At 45.6% G+C, this 19,508-nt stretch overlaps 1 protein-coding gene across 3 annotated transcripts in view; it reads left to right on the top strand.

The window, feature by feature from the left end:
* Positions 1–19,508, top strand: part of FRMD4A (FERM domain containing 4A) — a 411,923-nt gene that overhangs the window by 104,631 nt on the left and 287,784 nt on the right. The window contains exon 1 of one of the 3 annotated variants that reach the window (XM_084630502.1): positions 15,334–15,450. The exons of the other annotated variants lie outside the window; for them this stretch is intronic. Coding sequence (XP_084486628.1) covers positions 15,358–15,450 — 93 coding nt within the window. The 5' untranslated portion in view covers positions 15,334–15,357. Of the gene's footprint in view, positions 1–15,333; positions 15,451–19,508 lie in introns of those variants that run through there. 3 annotated transcript variants of the gene reach the window in all.

Below are 19,508 nucleotides of genomic sequence, written 5' to 3' on the forward strand. Positions count from 1 at the left end.
GACTTTTCTTGAATAGCAACATATTTTGAGTAATGTGCAAAGTATAACATTTCTGGCTGTTGTGTATTAAGATTGTAAAACACTGTTCAAAGGAGAGGATTCTGCTTTCATCTCTCACGCAAACAGCAATCGGAAGGAATCTCTGTGCACCAGAAGGGGTTGTGGACAAGTCAGTTTTCCTTGGAATGTTGCAGTCACTTTAAATATTTGGGGACACAATACATTTCAGCATACTCATAATTCTGAATCATTTCATCAGGTTAGTTCTAGTGCTGGATTGACTGACCTGGAGACTGAAGTCCCTGATCAGCAGATTTAATTAAACAATGCAGGGGACTGGACGAGGTGACCTCTCGAGATCCCTTCAAGTCCTGTGATTCTATGGATATTTACTGTACCGAGGTACTTTACATTGTGGTACTTGCAGTATTTCCTGTCATTAGAATGGGAAATACTATGGTCAATTTAACAGTTGCCAAGAATGTCCAGTTTTTAATCCCATGTTTGTCCAGTCACACCTGAGCAACAGTGCAAGTTTCCTACGCCGCCCTGCAACCATGCTTCACCCCGAACTCAACCGATTGCCTCTGGCACTGAGAGCAATCCACTCTCTGTTCCCATTCAGTCCTAATCTTGTGGCTGGGTAGTGACAGCTTTTTCAGTTTGAACCAAGTCCGTTTTTATTTTCTACCCACTTGACCATTCAGTCTCTTTCTGCAGCATTATTATGACAACGTGTGGGGGAAAAGTTAAAATAGTCCAAATAAAATACAGGTCAGATTCTCAGTAAGTGTAAATTGGCATAGCCCCTTACATACACAAAACAAAATCCCCAACTACATTAACAGAATTGGGGATGGAGCTTTTTGGATTGTGCCTAAGTGCCAACTTTCCAAGTTAGGTGCTAAGTATCCTCAGTCCTCTTGAACTCAATGGGAGTCAAGAAAGCTCAGCAACATTTGGCACCTTGCAGGACTGGGCCCTAAGGGCATGCTGGGTCCAAGTCTTTTTATAGTCATTTTCCACTTGTCTTTCAGAATCACTGTAATAGTGGATGCTGCTCTGGGTAAAGATCCCTAGAATGGACAGATGGTCTTAGCCACAAAGTTCAGATCTGGATCTAAATGCCCTTGTGTTCTGATATGGGGGGTTGGTTGGGAACCATTTCCAAATTAGAAATCAAAAGGTTCCTCAGCACCAGTCAGTGCCAGATTATCATCTTTCTAGACATCAGTCTATCGACATTCTCATGTTGACCTCTACTGGCACCTGATAATGTCACTTGTCTTTTGCTGGTGACATCATCTGTCTATCATCTGCCCTGTCAGCAAAAGAGAGGCTCTGATTTGTTTGTTTTTCTTTTTATTGACTAGAAGGAGTAGGAATATTGGTGCAAGTAAGGGTAGCACTGGGGGAGAGGTTGGGTGAATAAGTGGTTTTGTATTTAGCTCTGGGTGTGATGAGATTAGTGCTCATTCTTATTCCTTCTGGTGGTAAATTCTATAGTCTTAGTCTGGCCTCTCTGAAGAATCCATATTCCATACCCATGAATCCCCCTCCCCCGCACTGATCAACATTTTCATTCTCCCAGTAGAAGGTAGCTGTCAGATGGAGATGCAAAGAGCTGGTTTGTCAAGTAGATTTAGGACCAATCCTATGTATGTGTAACCCACACCAGCTCAGTATGGTGCTCTCTCTCCCTCTGGTGGTAGATTGGCCCCATATAGAAAATAATGAGCCCAGGCCTGGCTAAGAAAGGTGGATACCCTAACTCAGGCATAAAAGGCTTGTGCTTTAAAATGCTGAGGTCATATAATCATAGAAGATTAGAGTTGGAAGAGGCCTCAGGAGGTCATCCAGTCCAACCCCCTACTCAAAGCGGGAGCAACCCCAACTAAATCATCCAGCCGGGCTTTGTCAAGCCAGGCCTTAAAAACTCGAAGGATGGAGATTCCACCACCTCCCTAGGTAACTCATTCCATTGCTTCACCACCCTCCTAGTGAAATAGTTTTTCCTAATATCCAACCAAGACCTCCCCATCTGCAACTTGAGACTATTGCTCCTTGTTCTGTCATCTGCAGCCACTGAGAACAGCCTACCTCCATCCTCTTTGGAACCCCCCTTCAGGTAGTTGAAGGCTGCTATCAAATCCCCCCTCACTCTTCTTGTCTGCAGACTAAATAAGCCCAGTTCCCTCAGCCTCTCCTCGTAAGTCACATGCCCCAGCCCCCTAATCATTTTCGTTGTCCTCCGCTGGACTCTCTCTCCAACTTGTCCACATCCCTTCTGTAGTGGGGGGCCTAGGTTCAATCCTTGTGGCCGATGACCTACCCAGTGTAACACATTGCTTTGAAAGTCAGGATGGTGACCCTGACCTAGACTCTGTGCTCAGTGGAGAACCACTGCATAGAATGGCAAATCAGGACAGTGTCATCCCATTAAGCAGCAAAGCTGTTGTGTTCTGAACTAGTTGTAAGCTTCATCTCTAGACATAGCGACTTGCCATAATTAAGCCTAGATGTTACAAATGTGGAGTCATTTTGCCTGATAGGGTCAGGCACAATCTTCTAACCAAACTCCAGTGAAGTGCTACTTGCATCTTGTATGTTGGCTTGCCATGCACTGTGGCTGTGCTTGTCATCGTTTGCTTTAAATTATCTTTTCATTAGGGCTGATGAAGAGCCTCTGAGACAGGAGACAGAAAAACTGACGTGAAATTCAAAATGAAGCATGGACAGAACATGAAGCACATCCCGTTGTAATAGACCATTCTAGTGGCCAAGTTGATATAGAGTCATTTGCATATTACCTAGCACTTTACCATTACCAGGAAAATTAATATTCAGCTTAGCACTGCCCATACCAGAGTAACTGAAGTGAGCTGTAGGCAGACAGTTCCACCATCAGGTAAAAAGAACCACTTGGGAATGATCCGAAAGAACGTTCCAAACCATACATCTTTATCAACATCAGTTTTATAGCTTCAAGCGCGAGGTGTTTTATCCCTGCTGCTGTTTCAATCCTCTTGTGCCCTCCATTGCTCCAAACCAAGAGGTTGCTTACAAGACTGGGTAACTGTAGCGTATGATGCTGGAGTGTTAAAATTCCACCTTCCCTATGTCAAAGGATTGTCCTTGTTTCTTTTTCTTTCCTTTTCTGGAACTTAGTGTCATTTCAACAAAACGTACCCTCCCAGGCAAGTGGAATTTGAAAGCTCCAGGAATGCATATCTCATCGCACAAATGAGCGCTCATTCCAATTTTATCATAGGGTGGAACAAGGAAACAGCAGACAGAAAATAAGAAGCAGTCTGTGGGGATCTAAACATGAGTCCAGTCCTTGCTCAGGCAAACTCCCCATTGACTGTGATTGACTTCAGCAAAGACTACAGGATTTGGCCCATTCTCACTTACTGGTCCTGGCGGTTCAGCTCAGCCTGAAGCATGTTCTTCTCACTTAAGTACTCTTTATGCTATTAATACTGGCCTATCAGTTAGAGGACACCAGAATAAAAGTCCTGAATAACAGGAATTGGGGTCTTTTGGGTCACCTCAGCGTAAATCTGGAGGAACTCCACATGAGTGGCTTAACGGAGTTTTGCAGGATAGAAGTTAGGGTGGGATTTGGCACAAGTTGTGTTTCGTACTTCCCCCGTAAAGCTAATATTCCACTTGAATATGATTTTTGAGAGGCTAAAAATTTGCATCCGCCTCACATTTGCCACAGCTTCCTCCCAGCACATAATGTACTTGTTATGTTGTCATTCTACTATCTCAAAAGCAGCTGTTCCCATATTGACACTTCCTTTCCCTTCTTACTAAAGGGCACTGGAGAGCTTTGTTGGCTTCTGTGGCTTCTATGAGAGGAGATGAAAGGGAAACATCAGACATGACATTTCCTAATTAGCTGTCAGCACTAGTGGGCTTCCTAGGAGCTGCTTGTTGAGAGGAGACTCTGCTGTGTTTGCAAGCCCAAACCAACGATTCACAGACAGGAACGGGCCAAAACTAAGGACACACATCTGAGACTAGGCCATTGGCTATTTCAGAAGGCTTTAATAATAGATCCAGGAAGTCTGGGGACCAGGGGAGAAGTACTGGTGGTGTGACACAACTTATCCAGGACACACATGCATGTTAAGGGGGTCATCGCTAGGTATCTGGGGGGCTGTGCGTGTTTAACTGTTGGTCACCAGTACTGGAGCCATTGCCCCAGAATGTCAACTTCTCCAACAAAACCAGAAGCAAAAAAGGTAAAGAGGGAATAACCCAGATGAAAAAGGGAGTTCAAAAGAGTCAGCAATGCAATGGCCTGAGAAATAAGGCTTTGTACCGAGCCTGGAAGGCAGTGTAGCAGAATTCTGATGGGTATATTCTGAGCAAGGATCCTTGAGCTAAGAATGTTGAATTCCCATCCCAATCCAGATAGAACCTCAGAGTGGATCAAAAAAACACCTGACTGATTCCTGTTGCCTTGTGGGGGACTCAGTCATCAACCAAGCACAAAGCCGAATACCCAATCTATAGTGCATTTCCCTTCCTAACTGCCAACCTTTCCAAAATCACCAGCCCTAATGCTCCCTCCCTGTACACCAAGTATACCAGAAAGACCAGGGTTGAGGTGGGGAATAATGATGACCCCTGTGTCTAGATGCAAGCCAGCCTCTCCCAAGATAAAATGGGACCTTCTGCTGGAAGTGATGGGGCTGCTGGCACATGCCTAATTCCAGAGTTCCATATACCCAGGTCCCAACACAGTTAACATAATAACAAGGAAAAGAAATTTCATGTACTTTATTAATACCAGCATTTATGTAGGGGAAAACAAAGGCTTGGCTACCTGTTATGGCCGAATGGCTACGTTCCTTATTATTCACTCTTCTTCCAGGTAATGTGCAGCAAGTAGAAAAGGGTCTAAGCCAAACTCTCACACCCAATTAGGTCTCCAGTTGCTGTCTTTATAGTAGGCAGGACGCAACCCCCAAATCGGAAGACAGCCGAACATATTGGGGGTCCCATAAATCAACATCTGAAGCCCAAATCTTCAGGAAATGCCGATTTGCTGTTTGGAATCGGTCCATTGCAGAGATACAAACCAAGATCTAGACTTTGAGGTCAGGCCCATTTCGGACCAGTACCTCTGCGGTCCATCAGCAGCAACTGCACCAAGTGAGCCCAAAGGAAGCCTGACTCTGGTTACACTGACAGGAGCTGTGCTGAGCTTTTAGTGTATGTGTGGGGTGGGGGGGAAATCACTCTCTGCTGATTGTTTCTTACAGTCACTATTGCTGATCTGAAACACTTGGAAAATATCCCCCCAGTCCATGCAAGGGCTGCCCACAACTGCAATCCCCCATGAAGGACTGTGGGATCTCCCTCCATCTGCCCTGGGGGATACATACACCAAAGGGTTGTGGGGGGGGGGGTAGGATTCCCTATTATACAGTCCCTTGGAGTGAGCTGGATAGTACTGGGGGGAGCAGGCTGCACTGCTCAGGAAAGGACTGTGCCACTCTGACACAATTGTAGACCATGCCTACATGCAGAGGTGCTGGGGGTGCGGCAGCACCTCCTGGCTTAAAGTGGTTTCCATACTATACAGGGTTTGCAGTTTTGTTCAATGGCTCCCAGCACCCTGAATATAAAAATTGCTCCAGCACCATGACCTACATGCTTTGGCCTTTGCAGTCTGAAGTACCAAGACAGAGACAGTGTCTCTTTTGTGTCTTGTACAGCAATGAGCAAGCTTAACGAATTCATATAATAGGCACTTCATTAATAAAATAGAGATGTCAACGCAAGGCAACCATAACACTGATACCTATCTCTTCTACAGTGCTTTTCACTGGCAGATCTCAAAGCGCTTTACAAAGGAGGTCAGTACCACTTTACAGATGGGGAAACTGAGGCACAAAGCGAGGAAAAAATATGCCCCAGGTCACCCAACAGGCCGGTGGCTGAGCCAGGCATAAAACACAAGTCTCCTGAGTCCTACGCCAGTGCTGTATTCGCTAGGCCACTATTCTTGGCCTGGGCATACCCAAAAGCATCCCCAACATGTCACATAGAGCCTGTGTTCCAGCAGCAAAGTGTATCAAGTAGATAGTGTTTGCAATCAATACTATAAATAAGAGTGTTTATTTTCTCATTGTTGGTGCAATTACATGGTTTATATTGTACTCTGCCACTTCATAAACACAGGCGATCAATACCCGTTATCAAAATCCGTACTCGGTGACAGCACACGAAGGGGAAGGCTGCCGGAAGAAGATTGTGATGGAAGTGCCTAGAAAACAAATCCACAAAGCAAACCCCAGGCGTGGTGGGCTCCTTCCCTGCTTTAGTCACGCAAACCTTCTCTTACCTGCTATTAAGCCTCTGTTACCTGGAGATTACATTGCTCTTAATAACAAATGCAATAATAAGGCATTATCAAAATGTAAAGTGATTAACCTAGGTAGCAGCAGTAAATCGCCTGGTTTAGCTGAGCTGCCGGGACTTGCTAATGGAAGAGTGAGCAGCTAGTTTGTACTTTGAGCAGTCACAAATTATGCATAATGTAAGACAGCAACTGCTAACGTCACCCCCTATAGAATAGCTGATATTCTCATTTCTTTATTTATCAGTGGAATCAGATCTTTGAAGCAGCCCCTAATGAGATTCCCTTTGGCATTAACAGCATCCTCCAGTTCACCCTCAGCATCCACTGCCCGTTTTTTAAGCAACAGAATAAGGACTCATTTAAGGTCTGACCTAGCACCATTGAAGTCAATGGGAGTTTTATCATTGGACAGAATGGGAGCAGAAACAGGCCCTTAGTTGTTGAATTGCTGTGGGAGTTGAGATTGCTCAGCACTTCCGAGCAGCTTGCAGGATTGGGTTCTCAGGGATACTATTAAGTAGATTTGGGGGCGGGGGACAGAGGAGAAAGTATTATTTAAAGGAGCTTTTATAAAACCTGTTATGAATAAAAAATATATATTTTTAAGAGCCAAATAGAAAATGCCAGAAAAGAGCTGGGGAGAAAGGAGTGTGGATTTATTTTATAAATTTCCTACAGTGATGGAAACTCCAAAACAGGGGCCAGTTCTCCAGTGTATTCTTCTCCCCTTCAGCCAGTTTGGATCTGACCATTTAGGGAGTCCCATGTTTGACCAAGCTCAAACTGGGTGTCACTGGGAGAGGTTACGCTATGGGGGGCAGAATTTGACCTACCACTAGCCTTGTGCTACTGCAGGAAAACCAGAAAGTGAAACTGTGCAGTGTCGGATGACTTGTCTGAGCCGAGTGAAAGGCGCAAAGTAGAAAGTGTGACGGTAGCACTGTGAATTAGATTAAAGTATTTAATGATTTAAGGTGTTATTAGTAGCACAAGGAACAGTGAGAGTAATTAACCACTGGAACTTACTAGAGATGTGGTGGATTCTCCAGCACTTGACGTCTACCGGAATGAAGACTGGATATCATTCCCAATAGAGATGCTGTAGCTCAAACCGTCCCTTGGAGTGAGCTGGATAGTACTGGGGGGAGCAGGCTGCACTGCTCAGGAAAGGACTGTGCCACTCTGACACAATTGTAGACCATGCCTACATGCAGAGGTGCTGGGGGTGCGGCAGCACCTCCTGGCTTAAAGTGGTTTAAAGTGGCTTAAAGTGGGCTTACAAAAATTACTAGGGGAGGTTCTTTGGGCTGTGATGCGGGAGATCAGACTAGATGAGTATGGTGGTCTCTTCTGGCCTTAAAAGCTATGAAGGTTAAAGCATAATTAGATACCCGTCTTCATTTTATTTTGACAGTGTTGACAATGCCCCTCCAAATTTGTACAAATGAAGTTTTTACTTTATTAGGAGAAAGGTACCCATCATCCTCTACTTACAGGCTCCCAACAGTAAAATGCTATCTCATTTAATAGCCTCATTTTTGTGGGGGTGGTAGGGCCCTTTTAAATTCTCCTAAAAACTCTCAGGATGCCTCTATTTCTCTGCTCTCTCAAATGACCTTCTGTCATGGCTGCCTTCCTTCTGACCACGTGGCTTCTCTTGAGCAACGTCACTCCCCTACTTTCCTGCAGTTTAAGATTTTTTTTTAACAAGTGTTACTTTAATTGAAGAAAGAAAGAAACTTACAAAGCATATGAAGGATGAAAGAAAATAAATATTCAGTGTTGTTTGACATAGTCCATGTGTCACTTAGCCGTTATACAGTCCTATTTTGAGCCCAAACCTGATAAATTCTGAGTACCTCCTATGGATGCTCAGCATCTCATAGCTCATACTGAAGTCAATGAGAGTTGAGCATTCTCAGCACCATGCAGAATCAACCTCCTAATACCTTTGGACCCAATGCTGAGCACCTGCATCTCTCCTTGGAGTCATGGGTGCTCAGCATCTGGCCACTGACAAAAACTACACTCTGGTAATGTCCTAGGTAATGCATTACTACGCCTGTAAGTGCCGCATCCAGCTTCTGCAGCCTGGCCATGATGTGGGAACATAGCATTGCTGCCAAATATCTCATCTTTAATCTATGTAAAGGCCAAAGGCCACTCCCTGTTCCCTTGATGCTGTGGCAATGGCATGTCTCCCGGGCACTTGTGTCAGACAACTTCCCTCCCTGATTCATTACTGGCTCTCTGACGTACGTGGGAAAGTTAATAAAACTAAATTATTCTTAACTTTTATTATACAAACCAGGGGTTAAGTATGTACAAGAAAGCTCTAGGGTATTGGGGAACCGAGATTGACCTACAGACTGTAAAACAGAAGGAAAACTACTATATATACACAAGAAAAATTCTTCAGCTAGAACACACACAACCACTAATTCCTATTGCTGTCAAGAAGTTTGGCCCATGGCCTCTCACCAAAACACAGCCTCTGGCTAGCTTGTTAGGCACTCTGGGGAATTTCCCGTGCTCACTTCCGTAGGATCTATTCCTGTACCATTGTGAATGCCTCTTGCGGGCACTCACCTCCACTGAAGTCACACCTTGCAGGATTGGGCCAGCAGGAAGGAGAGGTTCAGTTTAGGGCTCCATTTTGGGATTATGCTTTTTTTTACCCTCCCCTTTCTCAGCAAATCAAAGCAACTGAAACCCTGTCAGCCCAGCTGCAAACTCTCAAGCACTCAACTAAAAGATCCTGAAAGTGTCCATCCTTAGTTTGCCTTGCACATGGCACAACAGACCTCTCCTGCTCTATACTGTTGAGCTATCTGACATACTCATTCAGGCCCCATCCCCCTAGTACCTGAGCACTTTACAATCTTAAATACATTTATCACCACCACAACCCTGCGGGGGAGGGAGGTGCCGTTATCCCTCATGTTACCGGTGGGAAACTGGGGCACAAAGAGGCCAAGTGACTTGGCAAGGGTCACGCAGGAAGCCTGTGACAGAGCAGGGACTTGAACCCAGGTCACCAGCTAGTCCCCTAACCACTGGACCATCCTTTCTCTCTTCCTGCATATGGCAGATAACAGCACAGTCCTGTGGTGTTTTGTGTAAAGAAGAACCTGCTTCCCCTTTCTTCTGTGTCCTAACATTGGTCCTTCCAGTCCTGTGTCCCATCTGGGCCTCTGCTTAATGCTTTAGAGTACAGATGAGCCTGGATGTTCGAGTGTGCAGCACTAGCCTTTGGTTCAATCCAGGGAGTTTCAGGTTTGGATCTGAACTTCCCCAGATTTCAGAGATCCTTGATTTCAGATGGTTGGATTGGGCCCATGTCTACCAGCCTTGCCTATGTGCCAGTGAACTTCAGCCAGTAAAAGTTAATGTTGTGTTGTGCAACATAGAGCTGCCATTAGAAATGTAAATCATCAATAACAGCAATCAGCATGCCCAGTGGATACACTACACAAGCTGTATGGTGAACAGAGTAAAAGCCTTCATTCATGTCCTGTACGGGGCTTCATGGTAACTCTGACCTGCAGCCACTTAACCAGGCTGTGACAGCTGGTGTGTTTGTACACCCTAACTTGCTGTTTAGTTTAATAGCAAAGGATATGGACTGCCCAGGTTAGCCGAGGGAGGGGTGGGGTAAATGGATGGTGAAGGGAGAATTTTCTCTGCATATTAGTACAGGTCAGGCAGGTACGTTGTATTGCACTGCTTTTCCTCTCTGCTTTTCAAGTTGGATGGAAAGGTAAATGGAAACCGAGGCTTCAAAATTCTCCCGTGCTGAATTTCTTCCCTTAGCATGCAAATCAATGAAGGCTGGTTCCACAGTACTTGTTTGCCTATGGAAAGCTAAAACCAGGCTCCTAGAGCTGAGCCACATAGGCCAGCAGCATCGTGTTTACCCAGAGCAGGAGCAGGCATATCACTGAATGTGCTATGGGGAGTTTATACACCTCCTCACAACACATGCTACGTGCGACATGTTCTCACCAAGATGGGCGGGGCCAGGACACTGACTCCACCCAGCAGTGCCTCCTTCTGGTCATTCAGCACTGCTGGCACAGCCAGAGGCCCCTCCCCTACACTCATGCAATCTCGACAGTCAACTCATGGCTGCCTCCTGTGCAGGAGATTTAAATGGCAAAGGGGGCTCCCTCCCTCCTTTCCCCCCCTCCACACCCACATTACAGCAACCGTTGTACGTTCCCCTTATAAAAGACTGGCAAAGCTAAGTGCATGGGAGTTACTTTCTTTCCCCCTGCTAAGCCCAAGTTAGAAGTATGATTTTCCATAAGATCCTTGCTGATTTTGCTCCTGGGCTAAGAATCCTTGTGATGGGGTGTACTGGCCCCACACTGGAGCGGAAGGGGTTAAAGTGGCGCTCTTAGCAGCAGAAGCCACGCCCCTGGCCCAACCCTGCTGGGCACGCTCCAGCTGCTGCTGCAGTATAAAAGGGAGCAGCCCAGCTCAGTCAGTAGGAAGGATGCATCTCACCAGCTCCAGCCAAGATTCCAGACTGCATGAGACAGGGGCTCATGTACTTGTGGATGCTCCTGGGAGATTGCACTCAACTTCTGAGGAGTCCAGAGACTCCGAAGGCACCCCAACTTCAACTGCAGAACTTAAGTCATGGTAGGAAGTAGCCCAGAGAGGGACTAGCCAGTGCCCCGGCAGCAGTCAGCATGATGCGGGCGGCTTGCCTGGCAACTTAGTGGTGAACCCATTTGCCACTACCAGGGCCCTGGGTTGGGACCTGGTGGAGCATGGAAGGTCCAGGTCCCCCTACCTGGCTGCCCCCTTTGTGGGGGTGGCCCACTGAACCACCTCTTACTGGCTCTGGCCATTAGGTTGTGCTTCCCAGAGCCAAGGGGAGCCCTACTGACTTTGGCCATTAGGTCATGTTTCCCTGCAGCCAGGGGGGCCCCTACTGACCCTGGCCATTGGCCTACATTTCCCGGCAGTTCAGGAGAGTCCTGTTGACTCTGGTGATTAGGCTGTGCTTCCCTGCAGCCAGGAGAGCCCCACTAACTCTGACTATTAGACCATGCTTCCCTGCAGCAAGGGAAGCCCTACTGACTTTGGCCATTGGGCTGCACTTCCCTGCGGTCCAGGGGAGTCCTATTGTCTTTAACTGTGGGCCTATCCCACCCTTTCCCCACCCCCAGGAGGACAGGGTGTACTGGCCCTGCGACAGTCCCCTTTATAATTTCAGGCCCGTATTAAGCCTTTCATAACCCACCTGAGGTAAACACCCCATCACGTGCGTAACACTTCTGAAAATCAGGCCTTTTAATTATTTTACTCGGGATAGTTTTACCAAATGGAGCTGTTACTGACAGTGCACCAACACAGCACATTATGTTTCAATTTATGCCAGTGCCTTTGCTACTGTCCATTTCCTCATCTCCACTGGGCATTTATTGACCTGAAATGTGACTCTCGTGTTTCAGATATAACACACACCCATGCATTTTGCATCAGTAAATTATTTTCTTTCCCCTTTTCATTAAGGACAAAAAGATGTCAAGTCTGATCTAGTAATAGATAAGAATGTAATTCTCTGTGATGCGTCATTACCACAAACCACTGTTTCCTGGCAGCGTGCAATTAGCGCTGGAGAGCCTCTGTCTGATTAAACAGTTTCCCCTTTCAGCAGTTAGTAAATACCTCGTGTCTCTGTTGTGGGTCTTGTGGTGAGCCAGGTCAAGATGCTCCGTTGGAGCAGAGTTTGGATTTGATTTGATTGTCCCACTCTGTTTTACCACTCTGTTTCTCTCTAAGTTTTAGGCTAGACATGAAGGAAAAGGTTCTTAACAGTTAGAACAACTTTACCCGTGTGGTAGACGAGGTATCTGACTGACCCGCGGATCTGGGATCAGAGGGAGCTTCCGAATGGGGATCTCCCCTTATGGGGATGTCAGCTGCTGCTAGTCAACCATCCCCCAACCAATGGGGAAGAAGGGGGTGGGTTGAGGAGACATAGTTCCATCTCACCAACTCTACTGAGAGTGCCTTAGCTTGTCAACAGAGTCTCTTATGCAGCACATTACCCGCACACGCTCACAAAACCCCACTGCCAGGGAGGTGGATGGGATGGGACGGGACATGCTGAAGGCGCTGCATCTAGGGCAAATTCCCCTAAATCCACAACGTTTAGGCAACAAACCCCCACCCCCTGTGTGGGGAAGGAGCCCATGGAGTTCTCCTCCCACCTGGCCATCTGCTCTGGGCTGTTCTATGGGGGGGGATCTGACCCATGGTAGGAGGGGAACCCATTTTTCCCAATTTCAAAGCCACTTTGCTGTTGTGGGTTCGACGGCGCAACGTGAACATGGACATGGGGAAGGGAGGGGCGGTGGGGAAAGGAGGAGAGAGAAATTAAGAGAATTAAGGCAGATGGCCAGATTCTCCTCCCATTTAGCGTAACTCCATTGACACCAGTGGAACTGCTCCTGATTTGCAGCATTGTAAGTGAGAGAAGAATCAGGCCCATTGTGGTCATTGGGCATACAGGGTGCCTGCTTGTGCCAGCCCTGCAGTAGCTTACAGGGCGGTGGGTGTCGTCTATCACTGCCCCTGACCCCCGCTACCTGCCCCTTGCCATTGTTCCAAGCTCCCTTCCATGGCCTCAGTTCCTGGCCCGCCCCACTCCTTGCCTCCTGACCATGGCGCCCTGGGCGGTTGCCCACCCATACTGCCAGCTCTGAGTGGGACTCTTTGACCCTAGTGGCTAGACCCTATTGAGAGTCTGAGTCTGCTGCTACTGAGTTAATGGAGCTGGTCCACCAGCTCAGGTCATAAAGACTCTTGCTTGTAGAGTAGCTCTTGGGTCCAGTCACTTGCAATGACTCATCCAGGGATATCGTTACACCCTCGCTGCAGAAATGTGAGAAGAAATTGGGGAAGGCATAATGGAAATGATGTAGGCCGGAACCCTGAGAACCCAGGTCCTTAAATTAGATTACTGGAGAGATCTCTGCTAGCCCTGCTGTACATTTTATGGTCTAATGCCTGAGGTTCTGGCTCAGACATGACTCATCCCTAGTCAGACAAAATTTCCAGTGGGCCAGATTGCCAGTCCTATTAGACTGGTGTAAATCGGAAGAAATACTATTGATGTCAGGGGAGTGACTCCCCAGTTTTTGGTGTCAACAAGAACAGCATCTGGCCTTTAATGTTTGGTTCAAACAGGGAGTGGTTAGCATTGGAGAGAGATTTTTAATTGTCATGAAAAAAATACTTAAAAAAAAAAAATTGAGTCATAACCTGTAACCCTATCCCTAGTCTCTAGAAAGAATCTATATCAGTCAGCCATGCTTAAGACATTTCCATCTTTTCCTGTCTCTCTCTCTTTATTTGGCAACACACATATGGAACTAATTAGGAACAAAGGCTGATTGTTTTTAATATTTGGAATTTCCCACATTAAGCTGCTGCTTTTTCTTTTTTTACTGCCTTATAATGCATGCACATATGCTGGACAGATACATTCTTTTCTCTGTTATAAATGGTGTGCTGAAGGCCACATTCCCAATACCTTCTTTTGGGCTTTTAGACGTGAACCAAAAACACAAACAAAAGAAGTAAGACATTCAATTGAGCACTATCTGTAGGAGAAGAGATTAATCTCTGAAGCTTATCAGAGATCTGGCCAAAACTGGACTGATCTTAAAGAAAGAACAGTGAGCCAAATTCTGCTGTAGTAGACCACGTGAAATAAAAAAACCAGCGTGGAGTTGGTGGAGTGACTCTCAATTTGCACAGGTTAACTCAGAAGCAGATCCATCCCAGTACCTGTAACAGAACGTGAAAATAACAGAATAGACCTTAAAAGCAATTGTTAAATCACATATATTTGCTTTGGGGCATTTCATGGTGTTTGCAGAAATTGAAAGAAATTTGCCAAAGCTCAAATCACCTCTGTACCAGTAAAATGATGGATATTCTTTCAACATAAGAGTGGCCATACGGGGTCAGAACAAAGGTCCATCTAGCCCAGTATCCTGTCTTCTGACAGTGGCCAATGCCAGGTGCCTCAGAGGGAATGAAAAGAACGGGTAATCCTCAAACCTCTTTTATCTTCTGTAAAAGAAAATGTGATCCTCTTCTACTGTACAGTTGGATTCCAAGAGAAAGCAGAAGTACACACTAAGACTCTGCTTCTGTACAGAATGTGTTACAGTAAAGTCCAGTTAACTTATTGTTTTAGTACTGGTGAAAGTAGCAGACACTTCTAAAAATAGGCATATAACTTTATATGTTTCCACTGGTATATGTGTGCATGTATAGTTATAGAGTGTGTGTATATAAATGTGCACTGTATTCATACACATAATATATACGTGCTAGATATAATATACAGTCGGGGGGTGGGGTATTAACTGAGCAGATTGGAGAATCCTTTAAAGTCCAATTACTCTGTATGTGCTCCCCTATGTCTAGAAGAGAGTAATATCAGAATGTAGGATTTAACGTTAATCTCTGCACCAGATGGTGATACACCAGATATTCTTTTTAAGGTGAACATGTGATCTACTGTACAGCAAACCAGAGGGGTCTGCCATCACGTGATGAAATGTATAAGAAGTCTGATAGAGCTTTGATTAGACAACTGACCTGGTTACCATCTGTAGCTACAAGAAGCGAGGTTGACATTTTTAGAACATTCTCCCCAGAAGCTTAATTCTTCCACCTCTCTGGCACAGCAATCCAGCTGAGCAAACTACACTGAGTGAAACAGAAGGAAGCTAAAGATATGCTGCTTAAAACATGTTAAGGTTGCAGGGATTTTTTTTTCCTTCCTTCAAAACAAGCCACATCTTGACTCACATGGTCTAAAATAAAAACCCACTCAGCTATTTGATATTTGGGAAATCTGCAGGAGACTGTAAGTTATTTCAAAGGAAGCTTCTCTCTGCTCTGAACACACACTCACTCACTCACTCTCTGAGCTCTGCACTATGGTAGTGCAGACAGCTGTGACTCCCGGTAGGACCCGAAGACTTTTGTTCAAAATACCATATGGATCACTGAGAAGACACAGTGTGGAAAGGGTAAGCTATGATTTCTTTGTACTAAGTAAATGCCCCAGAAAATGGAGATGGTCCCATTGTATAATCTTTTAACTATTAGTAATCAGTACCAGTGGGGGCTGTGTGATAATGTGTAGAAGTCAGTAGTAGTGAGACCTATTTGATGATGTATAGTAATTAGTACAAGTCAGAGACTATATGTTAATGTATGATAGTAATCAGTGCTAGTAGGAGCTATAGGATAATGTGTAGTAATCAATACTAGTCAGACTTCATGGTAATTCATGGTAGTAATCCATGCTAATGGCATCTATAGGATAATTCCTAGTACTCAGTACTGGTCAGAGACTGTGAGAATGCAGGATAGTAATCCGTACTAGTGAGGTCTATAGGATGTCTAGTAATCCATATTAGCTGGAGCTGTATGATGATGTATAGCAGGAATCAATACGAGTAGATGCTATATGATAATGCAGCATAATAACCAGCACTAGCAGTGATGTATAAAAGTTAATTAGCACTCATGGGGGTTATATGATGCACACTAGTAAACTGCATTAATGTGCACTATACAATGATGGCATTGCAGTAATCGGTACTAGTGATGGCGATGTGATAACACACACATAAACATCCCTGGGTAAATCAGATGGCGAGGGTGGGAAGTTTCCTGTTTCCAATGTGTGGCGGTGAGGAACAGAGGGAGCAGGTCACTGCGAAAGTGTCAGGTATGCAAGTGCTTGTTAAGGAAGGCATCCAAAGTTGTTTCTTGGAGCCTCCCTGTGCTCTTAGCTTCAGGAAAGAGGTTTCACTCTGTGACCAGCAGGACAGTGGGGTGGGAGGAGGTATTGTTTCATATTCTGTGTGTGTATATAAAGTCTGCTGCAGTTTCCACAGTATGCATCCGATGAAGTGAGCTGTAGCTCACGAAAGCTCATGCTCAAATAAATTGGTTAGTCTCTAAGGTGCCACAAGTACTCCTTTTCTTTTTGCGAATACAGACTAACACGGCTGTTACTCTGAAACCTGGCACTCTGTGACCGTGCACAACAAAGTGACAGAAGATGGAAAAGTGAAGGTGTTTTTAGTGGTTTTAACAGCATGCCTCAATGGCTCTGAAGACACTGGCTATCATTTGATTTTTTTAATACAATAGGGCCAGCATCATAATTGCATTGCTAATTTCCTGAAAGGACAGCTGTGGTGCTTTGAGCCAGGGGAATGAGATCCCCTTAGCTTTGAGGAATCACAGAGATGATAAAATGGCTGTAGTAAAAACAAGCCTCTTGGCTGACTGATAACATCGCACTTGTGGAAACCAAAGAGGACAGATATGTGTGTGAGCTAATGAAAGCTAAAGGCTGCCTTTAAATCATGGATTAACCCCACTGTGAACTGTCCAAAACCCAGAAGACTTGGGAGTTCAGATGGAAGTGCTGTGTTGCCTGAGGGAGATAAAGACTACTCTTGGTGTGTGCACAATACCTACCCAGGCCAATACATCTTACAGCACTTAGATCTCCCTCAGTTAACGTACGCAAGCACACTTTGCATACTCGTGGCTTTTTTGTGGCTTGGCTCTTGCAGAGCATGATTAAGACTAGAGGAACATAATTCGTAACTGATTAATGAATTGTGACACCTTTATAAGTCTGCCTTGTCTATATGATCGGAAGGTGAAAAGCTCCCCTGATAAGCTGGTCCTGTTTGCTTATAATGTATTCAAAGATGTCACCCTAGTTAAATTTGGGCTTTGACAAATTAAAGTCCTGATGCTGGGAATTGCTGAAAGACCCTCGATTCCTAATGGAGTCAATGGGCCTACGTGTGTGAGTAAGGACTACTCACTTAAGAATTACTGGGTCAGGTCGTCTCGGTCTTTGGGGCAGGGACTGTCTTTTTGTTCTGTGTTTGTACAGCACCTAGCACAGAGAGGTTCTGCACCAGGATTGGGGCTCCTACAAGCCATTGCTATCCTAATACTACTAATAATAGTAATAATTAATAAATACATAATAAAAACCAATAACCTCTTTATATATAGTAGTTACATAGGATAAAATGTAGAGTATTCCTGTCTACATATGTACACTCATAGAAATAGGCCCTGATTCTGCAATGTGATCCTTGTGCATTCGTCAGCCCCCTTTGGTTTCATTAGGGCTCTGCACGGTGGTAAGAGTCCACCTACATGGATCATCTTGCAGCAACAGCAGGGAAAGATTCCCAGAGATAAATACCATCTACACAGCAAAGAAACCCAACAACCACAGCAGCAAGTCTTAGAGCCTGGGTCGATAGACTCAGGCTTGTGCTATGAGGCTAGAGTAGCAGGGTAGACATTCCTGCTTGGGCTCTGAGACCCACCCCCCTCGCTAGTCCCATGGATCGTCTTGACTGCTATTTTGAGCCATGCAAGCCCATGTCTGTAGACACCTGAGATTGCTGCCACAGAGGGTTTTTTTGCAGACCAGACCTATCCTCCAGCTCCTGAGATTTGTAATAAGGGGGGTGTGACTCGCAGGAGCATGAACTTTATTTCCTGAACCCAGTCACATGACACATGAAGTGTCTAGTGACTTCATGGTCGGGATTACAAGAATGTGTGCATTGCCTGAAGCCAAAAACTCAGGCACTGCTTTAAAATTCTCTTCCACTTGAAATAATTGCTAATTCTCCCAGCACAGGTGAGCTCTCAGCTGACATACTCAGCCCTGCACCAACTGCCACACTCAGTCCTGGGGCAGGGAGGAGGTGTGGCCAGAGTGTGGTATGCTCCAGCTATGCTCAGGTGGCATATGGGCCCCACAGCTGCCAAAAGTTAGAGCAGCCCCTGGGCTGCTCTCGTGAGCACTGCAGTTCGTAGCAGTGCAGGTCTGGGGCTGAGTGCAGGAGAGTATCTGAGCCTGTTTGTTTCATTATCCTTTGGGACTTTTTATTGTGCTGAAGTCTTTATGCTCATAGAGACTTCTGAGCCTAGAGATTTCTCAGCAGAAACCTCTTGCCAGATGGGAGAGTCGCCTGGCTCCTCTCTCCAACACTATCATCAGCCAGGGCTTCTCCCACTCCACCTCCTCCTTACCTACTCACAGTAGGGAGCATTGAGCACTTACTCTAAAGCACAAGTAGAGTATTGGGCAAGTAGCCATTGCTCTTCTCACTATAGCCTGAGTCACGATCTAAGCAGCCCCAGTGTGGCAGAGAAAGGGCTATGACAGACAAGGCTTTAGGCAAGAAGGTGGAGGGGAGAGGGATACAATAGATATGGACCGTTTATCTACATGCCCGTGCCATTTAAATATATAAACATGGAACCCAGCCTCATTACTTGGCTAATGACTCCTAGGCTTTGTGGCCATGTTGTGTCTTGGGGAAGGATCTGAAGAAGGATATGGCCTTACAGATCAGTGCAGGGACTCTGGGTGGAAGGGCATTGTGGAAGAAGATGCAGAGATGTCTTCATGAGAAGCTGGCAAACAGGTGGACAAGGTCGGCATTGCTGGTCGAGCGGAAGGGTCTGGGAGCAACAAAAGCGGACAAGTAGAGGGGGCAGAGAGGTGAGGAGCCTTGAAAGTAAGTGTAAGGAGCTTAATAATAGCTAATTACGTGGTAACAACTGGAACATACTATTCACCTTATAGGGTACAGTACACACATGTATGTGTCCATAGTATATCTCGCACATGGGTGTACATACATGACGAGAGAATATACATAATGGTCGGGAGTGAGACATTCTGTAGTGCATAAATCATAACTGTCCACAAGTGAGGCTGAGGGTCATAACTCATCTGCAGCACAGCTCAACGTGACTTATTTAAGCGCCTCTCCTAGCTCACTTTTCACTGTTCTCTGTAGCGACACTAATATGAATGTACGAGGCAACATCAATGCTAATACCGCTTCTTAGGTTGTCTGCTGGCTTCGAGGAGCTCTCTGAAACCACATCATGTATTTATATAAAGGAGCACTGGTGGTAGTGTGGAATACGACTTCTGATGGCTCTCTTTACGTGTACAAGCTTAGGATCAGCCTCAGCTGTAGGTATTTTCAAATGAATGAAAACGGTTTATTTCGCT

Source organism: Lepidochelys olivacea (assembly GCF_965140295.1).
Source record: "Lepidochelys olivacea isolate rLepOli2 genome assembly, chromosome: 1".
NCBI lineage: Eukaryota > Metazoa > Chordata > Testudines > Cheloniidae > Lepidochelys > Lepidochelys olivacea.